Genomic DNA, 18,416 nt, shown 5'->3' on the forward strand with positions numbered 1-18,416 from the left:
AAGCTGCAGCAAAAACTTACCTCCATGTCACAGCGTAATCCACTGAGGACTTTACCATCTCAACTTCCAGTTCTCTGCCTTGGGCAGCAGATCACATTTAATGATTGTGTCTCTTCCCTTGGAAATCCAACACCATCTTTCCACCATCAATATTTGATTCCTACTGTGCATACAAACACAAACATACACACATCCCTGCACCATGATCAGCGAACATCTTACCTCTCTAGACAAGATCATCGTTTCAGACAATTCCAAGGGTGTTATGTCCAAGTAACCAAAGAGATGGTCATCCTCCGATTTCTTGTTGGGGAACCTAAGCATAGGCCTGGGTAAGATCTGGTGAAAGCTCAAAGCATGAGGATCCACCATTACTCAGAAGGGAGCACAGGCGAAAAATAGAGTTCTCAGACAGGACAGGCTGGGCAGCAAAGTTCTCCATGGCTTGTGCCCAGCAAGCTATGGGATGTCTCCCTCCCTGTGCTGGCAGACCAACAGCTCAGGTAACCAGAAAACCTCAGCTTCATAGTACCATAAACAAAGGGCACAGACTTGCCCCAGAAGGATGAACCATCCATTAAGGCACCATTCATATATTCTTATGTAGCCCATTTGTTTCCAGTGGTCCTTTAAGGATCAAAGAGCCAGGTTTCCATCTGTGCTGTATCTACAGCTCATGATCACCACATTTCCTTGCTCTTTGGATTCTTAGAGATGTCCTTCCTTAGAAGAGACATTGTCAATCCTTACTCATTTGTGTATACCTGACGATATCTTTTATGCTCAGGAGTCTTCTTTATTTCCTAAGGGGTACTCTAGTATTCTGGCGAGAGATGTTCTCCTTTCCTTGTAAGACTGCTTTTGTTATCAATCTGCCCATTTTCTTTGAGGCTCAGGCCAGCACCACTACGTCCAGGGAGGAATTTTTGGCACAAGATTAGATGTTTCACACATTACAGTCCTGCAGAGGAGCTTAAGGACCTACACAGAACAGTACCCAACTCCCAGGAGTCCCCTCTGAGGTTAACAGGATTAACCTGAACTTTCAGTCTAGTCACAGGACAGTATTTTCATCCAGGATGCACTGTCAGGGACTTTGCTGCCTTCTTCTGAAACTCTGGCTACAGATCTTCTGATGGAATCGAGTGCCAAGTGTTTCATGTGGCTGCAAAAGAGGCAATCCATCTGAAATGAACGCCCTGCTGGCACCAGACAGGAGGATTAAGGCACAGCAGAGCCTTTTTTCGCTTATTGCTGATGAAAATGAGAGACTAGCACTACCATGCAGTAGCCACCCTTGCAGTTCTGTGCTCCCGAGATTTCTAGAGGAGGGAAAGCCGTGCTGAACAACTCCCACAGCTCTGCCGTACCTGCTGGCACCCCGGCTGCATCCCCCAGCCCTGACCTGGGCTGTCAAGCAGAAGCGATGGCAGGGGTTAACTCCAAATCCAGCAGCAATTGGCTCTTCTTGGTTTTTTGGCTCTCACACAGTGCCACATCTGCAGAATTTCCAGCCAGAAGAGCCCCTGCTAGTTCCCAAGCAGGGACTGACAGTTTCTCACTGATAATGCCTAATGCAGTCCCTTATCCTTTATGCATTTAGAACAGATCCATCAAAATGATTCCTGCTAGAGGTCTGAATTCAGCATATTACATACAACAGCTCCCTGGAAGGAGAAAAATGACACTTACCTGTCTTTAAGCGAGTCCTTTCTCAGTTGCCTGCAATGTCTGTGCACTGGGAGGTGCGATGGCTCTGCGGGACGGGTACCTCTGGAGTTGTTCTAGCACCGCTGAGCACATGACTGGAGCTTAAACACTCTTAAACTTGCAACCCCTCTGGCACCATTCGATGAACAAACATGTCTCAGGAAACACAAAGCAAACCTGCCGCCACCTTCAGCACTCTGCAGAGGACTGGACCAGGCACTGCCAAGCAAGGAGTGACTGTGCACAGCTGCTCCTGTCATCCCCAAATATTGCTTGGCACTGATGTAGCAAAACCAAACTGTTCTGTTGATCCAAAATATCTCTAAAATTACCAGATAAAAAAAGGCCTTGTGAGGAAATCTGAGCAGAGGTACAACCTCTTTGGCCAGGCAAGACAAGTTCACGTTGGTGGTGTTTGATGATGCCACCTTACATCCCCTTTATTGACACCAGGGACTGAATCCCCGTGCAACCAGGCTATGGACACAAGCAGAACATCAATTTGCAAGACCATGAGCTCCTTCTCTCTTGTGTCAGATGTTGCAATACATTCTACCGCCTCACTGGTTTGGTTCACAGACTGCAAATATCCCTCCCTCTTCCAATTATCTTAATAAACAGCTTGGACACATCTCTGACTCACTTAAGATAATGATGACCTGGCCATGATTAGCTTATTCAGACATCCTGGCAGTTTACTGAGTCTAATGCGACTCCAGTCTGGCTCTTTCCGACTTCTTATGAATGACACTGACCTCCAGCAGTGGCTGCGCTGAGATCAGCGGCTGCAGACCCACATACAGATCAGATACAGGCTGCTCCCAAAACTCAAGCTGGAGCCATGAAGGATGCTTGCTCTGAAAACAATCTCTTAACTGCTCCAAAGGGCCTGGGGAACAGTGGCTTGTTTGGTATTTTTACCATCAGAGCTGGTAGGGTGGTACCAGTCCCAAGATATGAAATGGAAACACGGGGTTAGGGACAACCCCAAATATCAGATTACTGAAGAGCATCCCTGCATGTTACATTTCTGTCTGCCTGTCTGAAACATTCACTCAGCCAGCCTGAGAGCAAAAGCAGCACCAGTCAGCCAGTCACATAACATGAATATTTGAAGCAAACCCTCAGATGAAAAAAGCCAAATAGTCTGAAATCATAGGCAAACCCTTACAAAAAGTCAACTTATCTGCAGGAATTGGGCACAGGGTCACAAATGACTCACTAACAGGAGAGCAAATTATTTAACCAGCACTTGGAACGAATCCTTCAGCTTTGTAGAGAACAACTAAAATTTATTCCTGCTGATTAGTCAGCAGCTACACTCACAAGTTCAACATTAATAAAGTTCTAATATAATTTTCTTGTACTTGCACACTGCTTTACTGCTGGAGAGATTATAATCTTCACTTAGCAAAGGAATCATCCCACATTTCTTCACCGGGGCTGGGAGTGTGGGTTGGGATTTATTCTAGCTCTTGACAAACTCAAAGACTGAACTCCACCTCAAAGTGCTGTCTGGCAAAAGTTCAGTTAACACACTCTTGAATTTCCATATTGATTTCATTAAGACACCACTTCTTTGGAAACCAGTTACCAAATCCCATTAAGGAAGACAGAAACACAACCCCCAAAACTCCAATGGTGCACCCAAGGAGGTGAAATTCAAACTGAAGAATGATGTCAGGAGCTGACGCAACCAAACCGAGCTCCCAGCAGAAGCAAAGAGGTCTTGGATCTGCATCGCTGAGCCATCTGTGTCTTTCCCACATGTCAGTTTACAAGAAACACAAAGCCACGTTGAACAAATTAACTTATTTTTACCGCTGGATTTCCTATGCTGTTTTTTAGGAGTCCAGGCAGAGCAGTACCTATGTGATCCCCCACAGCCCGCAGTGCACCTCTGCAACACAACAAGCTCAGGTCACCGGAGATATGGAGCTGGTGGCTGATGCTCTCCAGCATCAGACCACGTGCTGGCACCACCAGGAGCCTGCTTGTCATGAAGAGTGTGTGGAGGGCACATCAGAGAAACCACAAAGATACAGACAAAGCAAAATGCACCACAGCAGCAGAGGAAGATGCGTCATTGCTTCACCAGATAAAGCACTTTTTCCGGCTCTTTGTGTGCTGGTTTCCCGTCACACTCTTTCCCCTTCAAACCAGCTGTATGCATTTTCCCACAGCCTGTTAAACTTTTCTGTCAATTGATCGGTTTCTGCAGGACCGGTAAATATACAACTAATAAGGCCTCTGACTCATTGCCTAAGCCACACCGGAAGCACTTCAAAACTTTAAGCAAAAATGAAGTCACCTGGCGTTGTTTCCTTGCATGCTCTCTTCCTGCTGCTCCTCCAAACCTCTGGTTTTCAGCTTTGTGACTGTGTCTAGGCCTCTTTATCCTCTGCTAATGCCAGGGCTTAACCCCAAGGATCTGCAGCTTGTTCTGGGTACAAATCAGAGCAGAGCAGTGATAGGCTGGCGCAGTTTGCTGAAACAGCAGAAGCATCTTCCTCTGAGTGCCCACAGCTCCCGGGACTTCTGCCCCACCACACTGAGCACAGACACACTGGAAAGCCGAAAGACCTGTGGCAGAGAAAACTACCACCTTCAAATAAGCTCCAGCCTCTTGAGAAAGAAGGGCTGACTCCTTGAAAGCGCAACTAAATAAACAAAAGAGCAGCAAAAATATAAAGACCCATCCTGCACAACTTGGATAAGCAGTGGCAGAGTCTCAATGTACACCAATCATGACCTACAGCATCACACACATCAAACACTTGCCTGTAGCAAATCCAGTCCTAAGGTCCCATCAGGCCACCCATGGCTTCCGTCATTCAGAGAGGTATCATGCCAGAATCAGACAGTGCGCATCGTACTTGCTCCAGGCATGAACTAAAAGAAACGTGACTCCATCTTTTTAGAGTCCAAACAGGCAGACCATACCAGCAGCATAAGTAATTGGCTAATCAGCCCCTTGTTTGCAAAGTTTCTGGGCTGTGAAACCTGATAACGGACCTTAGAGTATTGGGGAGGAGAAGGCAGAGCTTCGAACACCCATATTTGTTTCCCCCGTCTCAGAAAGGAGAGGGAAACAGGGATGAAATCTGATGCAGCTCAGCCGCTTGCAGACATCCCTGGAAAGGTAAATATCTCAGCCATCACCCAATCCTGTGAACTGCAGCACTCAGTCACTTCTAGAAGTACACTCATCAGAAGGGAACAGCATGCAGAAGTTCACCCATAGCATCATTTTATACATTTGCTCGAAAGTCATGCCCAGAAGTTACAGGAACAGAACGATGCCAGAAAACTTATTTCTATTTTGCTCATCAAATTCCCCACCAGGTTTTCTAAGAGGGTTCCAGCACCATTCACCAATATCAGCTCAAACACACCCCCAGCCTCATGCCCAGGCACCTGCAGGTTGGCACAGCAGCTTTAAATCACATACATGACATCTCCCAGTAGTGATTCTAAGACACAACCAATAAGACACATCCTCATGCCCAGCCCTGCACACTGTAGAGTGGCTCCTCTCTCCTCCTGGAGCAACCAACCATCCTCACACAAACTCCTGATGAGGAGCCTGAGTGCAACACTCACCTGTACCCCATCACCTCTATATCACACACATCCTCACTAGCTTAATAAGGAGGCTAATTGTCCCTGACAAAGAGAGAACAGTCCAACACCCAACAGGAGAGTAATTTGCACAGTCAAGCAGGGAGACCTGCAGCAACAGCATGTTATGATACAAGATTATGACAGCCACAACAACCCTCTAGTGTCAAGCTCTCTGAGAGATAACGTTCCTAATAAGATTCCTTCCACTAAGCGTAGAAACATGTCTTGGCAAATTGTGACACCATCTCCCAGCAGTACTGCCTTGTCCCTAAGAATATGACCATTCTAAGCTACAAAAAACAACAGGTGGTCAACTGAGACCATCATCAGCAAAACCTTCAAGCAAGGAAACATCTTTGTACCTAATGAGAATGACAGAAGCAAGAGCTACACCTGAGCAACATTCACATCACAACTGTAAATCCCACCCTCTGCATCCCCTGAACCAACCAGACTCCCCACACGTGGACCATCTCATGAAGAAGTAGACTATAGGACGTGTCATTCTGAACATTTATTTATTTTGCCTTCAAAGAAGAGACCTGATGCAGCTGTTTCGTTAGAAAATAAAGTGTTTATTAAGAAACTAGACATTGAACACCCCTATAGTCTCTGTGAAAAGGGACTGTCCCATTTCCCATTAGCACAGGATGATAGTTATGGCAAGATAAGAATGCTCAAAGATGGAGGAGTCTCATTGACAGAAAATGAGGTAATGATTTACAATAATTAAAAATAAAATAATTTTTTTTAAAAAAAAAAACATCCTTAGACTTGCTACTTAAAGCCACCAATTGCAAACGGCCATGACTGGCTTTTGTTTTCAGCAGTGAGGAACCAGAGACTTTAACTGGTGTTAAACAAATTGAGACATTGATCACAGTGGGGAGAACTGCTTTAAATTATGCTGTACGGTCCGGAGGATTTCTTCTAAGCAGAGATGGACCTGAGCTGCAAAATTCAACCCTTCCTCTGCTAGGGTGTTTGGATATAGGCTTCTGGTCCAGGCCCACAGATGTATCTCTAGTACTGATACACACAGCTGAGAGCAGAGTCCCCTGAACAGTGCTAGGGAGAGGAGACGGTTCAGACGGACAAGACATCCCCAGGTCGGGTGGGCGACTTCCAGGAGATGAGGAAATTCAGTCCGGACAAGCACCCAGTGATTCACACGCTTGGTGAAGCTCCTCCTCACTCCGTGAATCTGCAGAATTGAGGTGTCAAGAGCACATGGCCGCAGGTCCTCTCTGGTAGTGCACCTCTCGCAATTCCAGCTCCAATGCGGGCAGGAAACATTGTTGGGAGTTTTGGTCATGGTTTCTGAAGCCATCCAACCTGAGCCAGGCCTCCTCATCCTAATATATACACCTCCTAAGGCATGTCTGTTAACTTAAAGTAATCTGCTACCATTTCTCCTGTACTCTTCTATTGCACTTCACCTTTTTATGTGAGCGAATCAGGAGAAGCAGCAAGAGAATGGAATATTCCCAGGGACATGATAATAAAACCTCCTGGTAATTTCCAGGGTGGTTCATACAGGTCACCGTAAGGGCAGGATGAAGCAGAACATTCCATTCTGAGGCTTCTGCCCCATTCTGGCAGAGGGGGACTATGACTCTTTCCAGTTGCAGTGACCCTTTAGAGCTGGTGATTTAGAGACATCCCTGATGTGATAAGGTCGTCTCGGGCCACCAAGAAGGCAAGAAAATCTGAGTGGCTGGTGAGCAAGTTCCTGGTTCAATACTCCTCTCAGAAAAGGATCTGGCAACACTTGAAGCTTTGGGAAGGTTATTTTCCCTTAGAGAATATCTGCCTTACTTATAGGTTATCACTGATATGTGTGAGCAAAACTGTATTGCCCATACACGTGGCATCCAAAGAGTCCAAGGAAAGCTCTGTAAGTTGCCATGAGGGTAGCTGGCTTCTCTTGAGGACAGGATCAAAGGGTTTATTTTTCCATCTGAGAGGCTTTGGATGAAATAAGACAAAAGTGGGAAGGGAGAGGGAGAGAGAATATTGGCCAGAGAGCAGGATCCTGTTTATGCCAGAAAAGAAGCAAGAGAATACTTATTTTTCCTCCCCTTCAGTCAGTCAGCCTCACGCTGATGGTTCTGGGTACATGACTGGGTTACAACCAATCTCCAGTTGGGTGGGAACACAGGGAAGAGCTAAAGTGGGCTGGAAAAGGCCCAGCAACTGGGACCTGCGTGCGTCTGATATGCTTTTCCACTTTGCTTACTGCCCTAGTCCTGGCAAGGACACGGACCCTCCTGCGCTATGGATTCTCCATCCATGCGGGAAGTCCAGGCAACTCCTCAGATAAAGCTCATCATTCAAACAGCAGGGAGAGACCAGAGTACGACAATGATATAGTCAGATCCAACAAGCCGCTCTAGCGCACACAGACAGACAAACAAAAAAAAAAAATAGCCTCCTAGAATATGTGCACTTCAAAGATAACCACATTCTCTTCCTGTCAGAGAAGATTATTTTTTTCTTTCCATTATTATTCCTTCCAACATTATTTTCTGTGCAAGAACTGGGAGTGGGGCTGCCTTTGTTCTTACCAAAAGTCTTCGTTCTGCATTAGATTCTTCCAGGCTCCCGCCTCGGTTCGCTCTGGGAAACCTCCCATGGCGGTGCCACACAAGAGGTGATGGCAGCATTCACTGGGTGTTGCGAAGACACAAGCTTACAAGGAAAACTCCAAGCAGGGAGGACATGACTAAAGATGTCAGTTTGGTTGGCTTGGTTGGTTTTGTTTTGTGTTTTATTTTAAAGCAAAAAGTACAATTATTTACTGTGTTATTAGGATGACTCCTTTTCAACCGGGTTTTAATTCTCTTTATTTGCTCTCATTGCTGCTGTTGTGCCTTGCAGGAATATTTAACGTACACAGCGACCACTGGAGGAAAAGAACAACCCTGTTATCTGGTGACAGAGAACCACAGTTTCAGTTGGCTTTAACGTGTGTACAGGCAGGGCTGTAGAGTCCTATTAGGAGGAGACCTCAATCCATACAGACCACGCTTACTGCTTCCCACCATTTTGAGGGCACAGCCTATAAACTTGACATCAGAACAGGGACTTTTAAGGAGTTTTTAAAAGCCATGACGTCCTTTGCTGAAATAAACACTGACATCCTCAACATAAATGCCTTGGTTAAGAGGTTTGGAATGTCCAGGGAGGCTTATTGGATTCAACATAATTTCTCTGAAACCTAAAGGGGAAAAAAAAACAGAAAAAAGAAAAAAGCAAAATAAAGTAAACGAAAACAAAAAAGAGCAAAACTAGAAAAAAAGAGAGAGATATCGACACACATGTAATTATTAAAAAAGAACCAAATGAATAACCAGCAAACGACTGTAGTTAAATTAAAGCCAAAACGCCCTCTCTGGGCAGGGCTACCTCACTCTGTCTTTACATAACCAACAGGCAATTATTTCACGTGGTGCATGCAGGCACAAGTGCTCTGAGGACAAGGGGCATGCAAGCAGTCTGGATGGAGAACTGGGAACAACTCTTTTCTAGAGTTTCCCACTAATCAGGTGTGGAAAAGTCCTAATTCCTACCTAGTCCATCTTTCCCCTAGGCAAGGGGTGAGAAAAATGGAGAATCCTTCCTATGTCTACTTTCCTCTCATGATTTGTTTAGTCTGGCTTAACATTCCTGAAGCTGAAGAGTACCACTGTGAGGCTGGGGAGACCTGACTCTCGTAACCCCATAGACTTCCTTAGCCCTAGCTGTCCCATCTACACCCAAACCTGCACACTGGAGGCACCTTCTCCTTACACAACCCCACCTCTTTGAAAGTAATTTGAAAGTTTAGAATTTGCCAGAAATACTGGCAAGATGAAAAGTAAAAATAAGTGGAGCAGGCATTCTCTTTCCTTCAGCCCCAGTGAACATACTGCACAAATATAACATTTTCAAGGGCTGTATTATCCATCCCTTCATAATGCTCCTGCCTCGGGGTGCCCCAGCCAGGGAAAGCCACTACTAGCATGTTTGTAATATAGAAATGATTAGATGATAATTACTATTAAAGATGAGAATTATTCTCTGAAGCTAAATAAATGCAAATATTCAGGACTCATCAGAGAATAGCTCTCTGGACTGGAGGGAGCAATCCTGTTGTGGAGCACTGGAAGGGAGCTCCAGGAGGGAACCCTTCTGCTGGGACACCCAGTCCCACAGCCCTCTCCTCAAAGCCTGACTGAAGGAGGGCACGTTGCAGTTCACTGTTAGGACACATCCTGATGTTTACCTTACATTTCCCTTCTTCCTGACTTGAAACCCTGTTTGTTACCATCTTTTGTGCCCAGTTCCACAAGTTCTTGCAGAAAAGGCCCACATATTTGTCTTCAGGTGTCAGCTCATCATTTTTACTTTCTCAGACACCCATTTGTAGCAGTATTTCTACAACTGAGGTCATTCCAAAGGGCTGGAATGAGACATGGCAGGAATAGACATATGTCGTTAAAGATGGCTGCTAAAATTGCAGTGAAGTTGCTCTTAGCTCAGATCAAGTATGTAGACATAAAAGACTTCTATGCCAGCTTTCCAAAATCCCCAGTACAGATCCAATTGCCAGGATCAAGACACACATGGCAGGATCCTGAGGACTGCTCTAATCTGTCCCAACTTCTTACAGATCCAAAGGGGTTTTCCAAGAGAATTACTGGGATGCCTTGGCTATACAATTGCTCTAAGGTCTGGAAAGCACTCCTGCTTCTCACATGGTCACAGAATCCCCAACAAATCAAGTAAGTCAGCCCACGTCTGGCATCACTAGAGCAGTGTGGAGCAGCTCAGATGCCCTTGTGAACTGACCTCAATAGAAATGGTCCTTTCCATTAGCCTAGGCACAAAAGGTTTTTCAGACCAAATCTACACCAGCCAGAAGATTTTTTTTCCTATTTCTTCTATTTTTTTCTTTTATATCTATTTATATTTCTTTCCTGCACTATCTTACTGCATCTGCTCATCGAACATGTGCCTCTTTTGACAAACCTGAGAATGTAGACAAAAGCTATTTGTTTGTTTTGGAACATTTAAACTTGTTTGGGGGAAACTATCTGTTATTCTTAGTGGCCCTGAAGGGTTGAACCTCATGGGAGAGTAAAACAGGCTCAGCTTCAGTTCACGTGTCATAAACAAAATTCATAGGCAAATTCCAAGTGTTGAAATATCATTAGTAGTGAGAAAAAGCCTAGCTCAACTCTCAGAGCCAAAGCAGAGTTTAAAGTGCTGATGCTTGGAAAAGTGTATGTAAACTAAGTCCATTTCTTATCAGAGTCACTGGGAGACAAATAAACATGGCATCCCTGAACGTCACTATTTATCGTGTTATGGTTTTCATGATATAAATATATTTTATGGCCACCAAAGGATGGCTGGGAAAGACTATACTCAACAATACTAAGTATCTCCAAGGAGCATTCCTGTCTACTTTATTTTCTTTGCATTTCTTAGCTCTGCTAAATTAAGGCAATTCCACTTCTGCCGGACCACACTCAACAGACCTAAAAACCCACTGGGGACACACAGCCTCAATAAAGGGACATGCGAAAGATCAGCAAGACGAGGCTGGGGACGCCGAGGGCTTTTCTCTTTGTTATTGGTGCTATGCTCTGAATCCCAGATGCGGGGATCTCCAGTGACAGCAGGGACTGTGCCGAATGGGACTGCAGTAGGGATTACCCCATAAATGATGTGCAGTCGCTATTGAGAGACAATGAGGAACGTGGCAGGAGGACAACCTACATTTCTGAAGCTTAGGGGCTGAACACACATACCACTGACTTGGGAAAGCAATGCGGTATCAGTCATTTTGGCATCCTCTTCTGATTTCTCAAAGTCCCCAAAGAATCTTTAAAAAACATGCTTCTCTTCTGACTGATTTTCTCTCTTTCTTCCCTGCTGTCTCCTGTACTGCTACCTTCAACCCCATTCTCTTGTATGGAGCAGAAACCAAGAAGGCTCTTGCTAGGTTTATGTATTCTCTGTCAGATATGAGATGCATGATGTTCACTGAGATGGTCTGGGGTTAAAATGGGTGAATCTCAACAGGTTCAGAGTTTGGATGCTGCTATGACAAATGTCATATTTATACCATCAAAGCTATTAGCTCCTGAAAAGTTAGCTTGGAAATGTGTTAAAGAATGTGGGGGTTTTCTTTTACTTTTTTTTTTTTTTCCTTAAAATAAAAAGAGAAAGAAAAGTTTTCATTTTCTTAGAAGGAGTTGTGGAAATTCTAAAAACAATTACTTTTGTGGAGTTTCATGTTTGTCAGTGTTAGCTGGAAAAAGGGAGGAAAAATACTATCTTTGACACTGGTTGTAGATATGGGGGGAAACTCCAATATACAAGCCTGAAAATGGTAATGAGGTTAAAAACCCATCCTGTAGATTCAAATCAAAAGCATCTCCAAAGTCCTGCAAAATTGGGAAGGGTGTGATAGATTAAACTTGGTGGTTCTCCCAGTTCTAATGAGACCACTTTTTAAATTTAAACATGATACTGTCTCTACTAATAGCTATGGTATGGTAGTGAAATCAATGTATGGAGAGTGCTGGAGAACAGGGAAGAGGAATGAGCTCAGATTTGCTGTGCAGCTCTAACAGCTTGAGATGGAGGGAGCAGATGGGGCATTTCTCTAAGCAGGCTGGAAGGATGTGGCAATGAAAGGACAATAAAATTGAAGGCAACCAAACCATGCCATCGTTTTTTGTCCTCAAGCCTGGCCATCCACTTAGTCCTCCAGAGCTGTCTTGCGTTTCCCAACACCCTGGCTCGTGGGTCTCAGCCACTTTACCCCAAGCACATCACCCAACCCAGCCTAGAGCCAGTGCCTTGCAAGGAACACTCCCCATCTACTGACTGAGAACAAGACTAAGGAGATAAATTAGATAATTTCACCTCACCGTTCCCCTTCTGGTAAAACTGCAACCATTCAAATACACCATGCTCCTAAGGCTTTTGAGATGTGAGGCTGCTGCAGGTCACCAGAGAAGAACAGCAGGGAATGTGACACGGGAAGGTGAGAGAACGACGCAGAAAAAGATGCACAACTCCTCATGGCAGCCCCGTCTGCCACCGCAGGAGGGGTGCAGCCCAGATTTGAAACCCATGGATGGAAACTCCTTCTAAAACAGCAGCATAAATTGCTGTGGGAACAGATGAGAAAAGCAACAGGATGCCATGTAACGACTGGCAAAAATGGGTTAAATAAAAATACCAAATTAGGGGCAAGGAGCTGGCCAGACTTAACACTGCTATCCACACAGCCCACGTTAAGCAATGGAGCTTTCATGTCCCGTGTTACAGCAGAATTTATGATATAAAGGAAAAGCAACAGGAGACTCCAACAACAGTGTACATTTTATCTTTCTCTATGCACAGATATGAAGTATGAATAGCATCAAAAGGCGGCATGAAAACCATCAAGCCTGGCCTGCATCCAGAGCGAAGGAGCCATCCGTCTAGTCAAAGCCAGGACTGATACGTCTATATCTGAAGGCAAAGCAACACAGCAATCCAGGTTTCCTGTCACGGATGGGTTCATCTGCAGGGCTATGATACAAACCCCTCTTTTTTTCCTCCTCCACAACACACAGAAGGCCAAGATAAAACCCAGCCTGAGTCCTTGCTCACCACAACACAGCAGGTCACAGAAGCCCAGCAGAAGCGCACTATAAGGTTCTTCCTGACGCTCTCAGCCACGGATTAGCACATCATCTCCTCTACTGTCCAAGGTAAAGTTGAAGAGCCTAGACCTCCTCTCATCCACACCAGCCCCGCAGTGTTGACCACAACAGAGAATCGCAAGAAAATTCAGCCCACAGATTAATTTTACACCAACACGCAGACCTCAAGCAGATCCTCAAATAGAAAACGACTCTTCTAAGATCCACAGAAAGTCTCTGAGAGCTACAGAAACAGTTATGATTGTTCATTTGCATGGAGACAGGGTCCTTAGTCCCCTCCACAGTAGCTCACCTCGTATCTTTGTTCATTTTCCATGGTTTAACCTCAGGCATAAGAGTCTCCCACTTTAGTCAATGAGACTTGACATCACTGGAAACCTCTTGGGAATGTGCTAGGCGTAGCTCTAGCTACAGTTTGTGGCATCTTCATCTTCTCCACAACCCAAAAACTACGAGCAGAGGATCGCAGCACTGCATGTGTTTTTGAGGGCAGGAAAGGGAAGAGACAGCTGAGAGTAAGAGAAACAGCAGAAGCAAATGGGTCCAGAAGATCCCATTTCCACACAAATTTCTCTCATGCTTAACTAGAGCAGAGGAAGGGTTAGGAATATACCACAGGCACTCAACAGCTGAACAATGTTCCTTTAGAAAAGGACAGTGTCCACAGATTTCCACACAGTGAACACTTTAAGACTATGTGAGATTCATTAAACCTTTGGTCGGAGGAATTCCAGTATCCACCGCATTTCCACTGTTGTCGCTGTTAATGTGGGCCATATCCATATTAGCCAGGATCACAAGTTTGTTTTCTCTGGAACTCCTTCATGGATGGAGTAGTTCCAAGACGCTAAATGGTGTAGCCTGATAGCTCAGGAGGCAGAGCTCCAAGATTCCCCACCAATCCCCCTTAGGAAAAGCCCCAAAGTAGGAAAGAACTTACCAGGGTATAAAATTTTAATAAATAAATAAATAAATAAATCGAAAAAAAATATTTAAGACCAAGAACAAAACAAAAAGGCGATTTTCAGGTCTGAGATGCCCTGTGATTTCAGTTAAAGCTCCCCTCCCTGTCCAGAGGCACCACTGATGCTTTTCTCCAGACTGCCCAGAGGTGCAGCTATTTAAAGCCACTTGGAGGCCCAACTGCATGATGGAAAGCAGCCAGATCAGTTGGGCCTCTTCGGTTTTGTTTTCATTAGATTGAAGCCAGAGTATGTGAATGACTCGTAAGAGGACCAGGGAAGGGGGAAGGACTGGGTACACAGCAGTTTCACCCACAACATGCAGAGTTTAGTTTCTGTCTCAGTTAAATTGTACTGGGTCAGAGAGAAGGTCCCTGAGCAAAGAGAATGGCTCATTTTGTCCCTCATAACATCCACCACTATGCAAATGTGCATGGCAAAACTCTCGGCATTTATAGGTCAGCTGTGAGAACGAGCTCCAGGAAGGTGTTTCCAAAATGCCCAAGAGTCTGGTGGCCGCTGATATCCCAGGTGTTATCAGGCTATTGCCCTGTCTCTGTCCCTCTGTGTGCTCTCACTGCTAAGTCCAGAAGCCTTCTCCTCTGCAATTCTCACTGCCTGGAAGAACAACAACATCTCCTGCCTCCACGAGTCCCCATTTCTCCTGCTTCTGTGCTCCACAAAGCCTGTGGGACCTGGCATGAAAGATCCCATCCCAACAAGTAATAAGTAATACATCCTTTTCATCACTTTGGTTTTCAAATATATTCTTTTGTCAATTTTTAATACTTTTTTTTTCAAGTCAGCCCTCAGAGTGCTGCCAATTTAAGCACTGTGCACAGCGTTATAAGAGCTTCACATTTCCACTTTGCCCAACAGGTATTCTCGTCCCTCCGACACCGCCTCTGTTCCCCAGCTGCTTCAGACAGCAATAGTTACCCTAAGCATTTTACACAGAGTTATTGAAACCACTGACTAATCTGCCCAGAAATGAAAGAATCTGGTTGGGTTCGTGTTCCTTAATTGCTGATTAATTCCAATTATGGTACAGCTGATCCACCAGTACCACAGATCATCACATCAAAGAGCCAACCAGCAAAGGAAGCCTCTAAGTTAGAACAGCAACAGCCCTGTTGCAAACTTCTTTTCAGCCAGAAAGTGCTTCATAAACATTAATTTGTTACGCCTTGCTCATTCCCTGGGGAGGCAGGAGATGTTATATTCATTATGTAGATAGCAAAACAGTGACATAGAGCAGGACCAGAGTTTCTCCAAGGTCCCTGGAGGAACTCATACAGGCACGGGCACTCAACAGGGAACAGCCCCAGCTCCCAGACTCCTGTCCTTGCCAGGAGACCTGGGGTCTAGAAGGAGACAGAAGCACTCGGTAAAGCCACACTGCCAGGATATGAAAGCCAAAGGACACACACACGGTGCATAGGAAAGCACACAGCTGCTGCAGTCTGCACCTGGAACCTTCCTTGCCCAGGCAGTGTCAACGATGCTTTCCTGCTCAGGAGGAGGCTGGTGGAGGAGCTGATCAAGGCCCAGGATAAATTCTTGCTTGCTCAAGTCTCTTTACTTTGCCATCTGCTCCAACAATACCTTATGTCATCTAGAAAGGCCAGAGCTGCCCTCCAGGAAGCCCAGGAGCGGTACAAGCCCGAGAGCCTCAAGTGTCAGGAGAAGCATCCTGCGGGGAAATGTGATTTAGTGGAGTTCACAAGCTGAGGATGGAGCGTGGGAGATCTCGACAGGCGAGGAGGCACGGAGGACTACAGAGGAGTCATAAATGGGAACAGGAAGAGCTGAGGGCAAAAACACAGTGAGAGCAGCAGGGAGCCTCAAGGAATGAGGTTTTGTTGATTTTTTAGGCTGTTTGGATGCTGTGCTGTCTGGAATTATTGTCCTTTGTCTGTTTCTCCAGTGCTTCCACTTTGCTGCTTGTTTGGGAAATGAAGGCTGCCACCACAGCTCTTCTTCTCTTAATAATTGCCCCACTTGATGGTTCTCAAAACAAGTTGCCTTCTGAACCAAAATGTATCAGAGCACTGTCATTAATTTTCCCAGGGGAGAGCTCCCAGCTCCAGGCTTTGTTTCAAGACCACATTTTGGTGCCTGCCAGTATGAGGTAAGCTCTAAAACACACACCCCAGGGCACAGGGAGGGCTGTGCTTTCCCCAGGGGAAGGGGAGAGCAAACAGACAAACACAGGTTTGCACTGGGATCATGCTGCTCCCAGGGAACAATGTGGGTACTGCCCACCAAATGAGCGGCAGGTATTTGTGGTGGCTTTCCTTCTGCAGGAGGGGAGAAACGGCTTTTTTCCCCACAAAACGTACACGAAACACAGCATGTTTTTTACAAGAGAAGATACAAAATGCTGAGAAGAACTCTTGCAGCCAGCAAGGCAGAGATGAGGTGAGTGGGGAGCCCCCCAACCATGGATGGGTGCTGGGAAGGTAGCTGCTGCTGTGCAAGGGTACCCTCACCCCACCATGATTTGCAGGGCGAGGAAGGTCTGGCACATCACCGCAGGGCAGCAAACAAAGACCTAAGCCCAAAACACATGGCTGTTGTCTATTAGAAGTCTTCATTCAAAGGATGGAGGAAGGATCAGGATTTCTTTCCTAGAAGCTTTTTCCAGCAAGTGGTTTAGCTGTGAATTTTTACTCCAGCAGTCAGCTCCAAGCTTAATGAACTACATGACTGCCAGGCCCTTCTCTGACCCAGTTTCATTTTGGGTCTGAAAATATGTCTCCTCTCCCTCTCACGTCAAGTCACCTAAACACACAAGGCATTTAAAGCACTTCAGCCCAATCTTATTTCACACCATATAATTCTGTGCAAGCCTTTGTGTCTGCCCCACTTGTGTCATTGGCATGTGTTGATCAAATATCAGCAGAGATGAGGGACAGGGAAAGGGCTGAGCTCCCAGCTTCTGGATGGGGAGGCACTGCAACATGGAAACTACCAGGAACACGACTATCCAAAACCTGTTTTCACTCCACCAGAGGATTTCATGCTTGAGAAAAAGGGAAACAGCTTTACTTAGAAAACAAGTTATTTCCTCTTATCCGTCATCTATTATCAGAAGTCCTGCCTGGCACCACAGGCAAAACATGTCCTCCTCTATGTATGCTGCCCCTTGAAGCAAGCGCTGCCCACACCGGGGCAAAAGCATGCAAAACCATACACTTCTAATACGGTACTTCCACATTTGCACATGCAACTCAACGTACGAGATCACAGTCCACAGCCACAAATTCAACCTCAGTAAAAACCAGCCTACGTGCAGAGCAAACTGAGCTTGAGCAATACCAAAAATCACCAGCAGAAAGCAAGGGAGAGTGTGCACACAACCTGCTGCATGTGGGACACGTGGGATGGCCGGTGGGGAAGCGTGCGAGAGGAAGGCAGAGGGGGATGCTGCAGCACGGAGCACGTGGCCGGGAGCAGAGGAGAGGGCTGCAGAGAGCGTGAGCACACACGTGTGGGGCTGAGAGCACAACGCTGCCCAACGTTTACTCTCACTTTACATTACGGATTTAATGGCTTTTAACAGGAGACTTTGTAAGCGATCAGGAATTGGAACAAAAGGAGCTGGGGGAATAATTATTCTAACCAGGGGAGCTAAAGAACATGGCAAAATCGCGTGCTGAGCAATCATGCTAATTAAAGGCACCCAGAAGAATCAGGATAGAAACGCCAAATGGTTTTCACTCTGCTGCCCTCATCCACTAACCGCCTCATCACTCTGAGTCCCACCAGCTGTACGAAGGACAGCTCTGGGTGAGTTGGTTTGTAGCAATAAAGTGATGGAGCTAAACAAGCGACACAGGGGATGTTGGTCCCCTCTGCAGCGGGATGGAGTGATGCTTGGTCTGCCAGACTGAACAACAGCTGCTTTGCATCAGCAGCCTGGGGGAGAACAAATGCCCCCACAGCCGCTGGCTAAGCAACAATGGTCGAAATACATGTCCCAAAAAGCATAACAGCTTCTGGCAACTACCAGCACGAGGCTAAATGTAACCCACAGCCACAACCCTGGTCCTTTTGGGCTGGTCAGCCCTGCTGCATGACTGCCTCTCTGAAATTAGCGGTGGTATGTGGCTCAGCACGGTGGTCTGTCCTGGTTTAGGTCCAGGGATCATGTTTTCAGTGCCACACCAGAGCTCTGGCAGCACCGAACATACATTTTAGTCATCTGCACAGCTCTGGTCCTCACTGAGTTGGGTCCACTCAGGTTGGTGCAGGGGTTTTCCAGTGGGTAAAGACATCTTCTGCGCAGCAGGCATCATCCTGATCCTCTAGTGCTTAAAATGTCAGCTGGGGTTCATGCCATGCTAGCATCAGAAAAGCAAGAACTAACACTACAATGTGAGCAGTTTTTCACCCAGAAAATGTGGAG

The 18,416-nt window shown here is 45.9% G+C and overlaps 1 protein-coding gene across 5 annotated transcripts in view; it reads right to left on the bottom strand.

Annotated features, from left to right (window-relative positions):
• Positions 1-18,416, bottom strand: part of NTRK3 (neurotrophic receptor tyrosine kinase 3) — a 217,584-nt gene that overhangs the window by 68,929 nt on the left and 130,239 nt on the right. Inside the window, exon 13 of one of the 5 annotated variants that reach the window (XM_065846999.2) lies at positions 5,889-8,554. The exons of the other annotated variants lie outside the window; for them this stretch is intronic. Coding sequence (XP_065703071.1) covers positions 8,436-8,554 — 119 coding nt within the window. The 3' untranslated portion in view covers positions 5,889-8,435. Of the gene's footprint in view, positions 1-5,888; positions 8,555-18,416 lie in introns of those variants that run through there. 5 annotated transcript variants of the gene reach the window in all.

Source organism: Patagioenas fasciata, chromosome 12 (genome assembly GCF_037038585.1).
Source record: "Patagioenas fasciata isolate bPatFas1 chromosome 12, bPatFas1.hap1, whole genome shotgun sequence".
Taxonomy (NCBI): Eukaryota; Metazoa; Chordata; class Aves; order Columbiformes; family Columbidae; genus Patagioenas; species Patagioenas fasciata.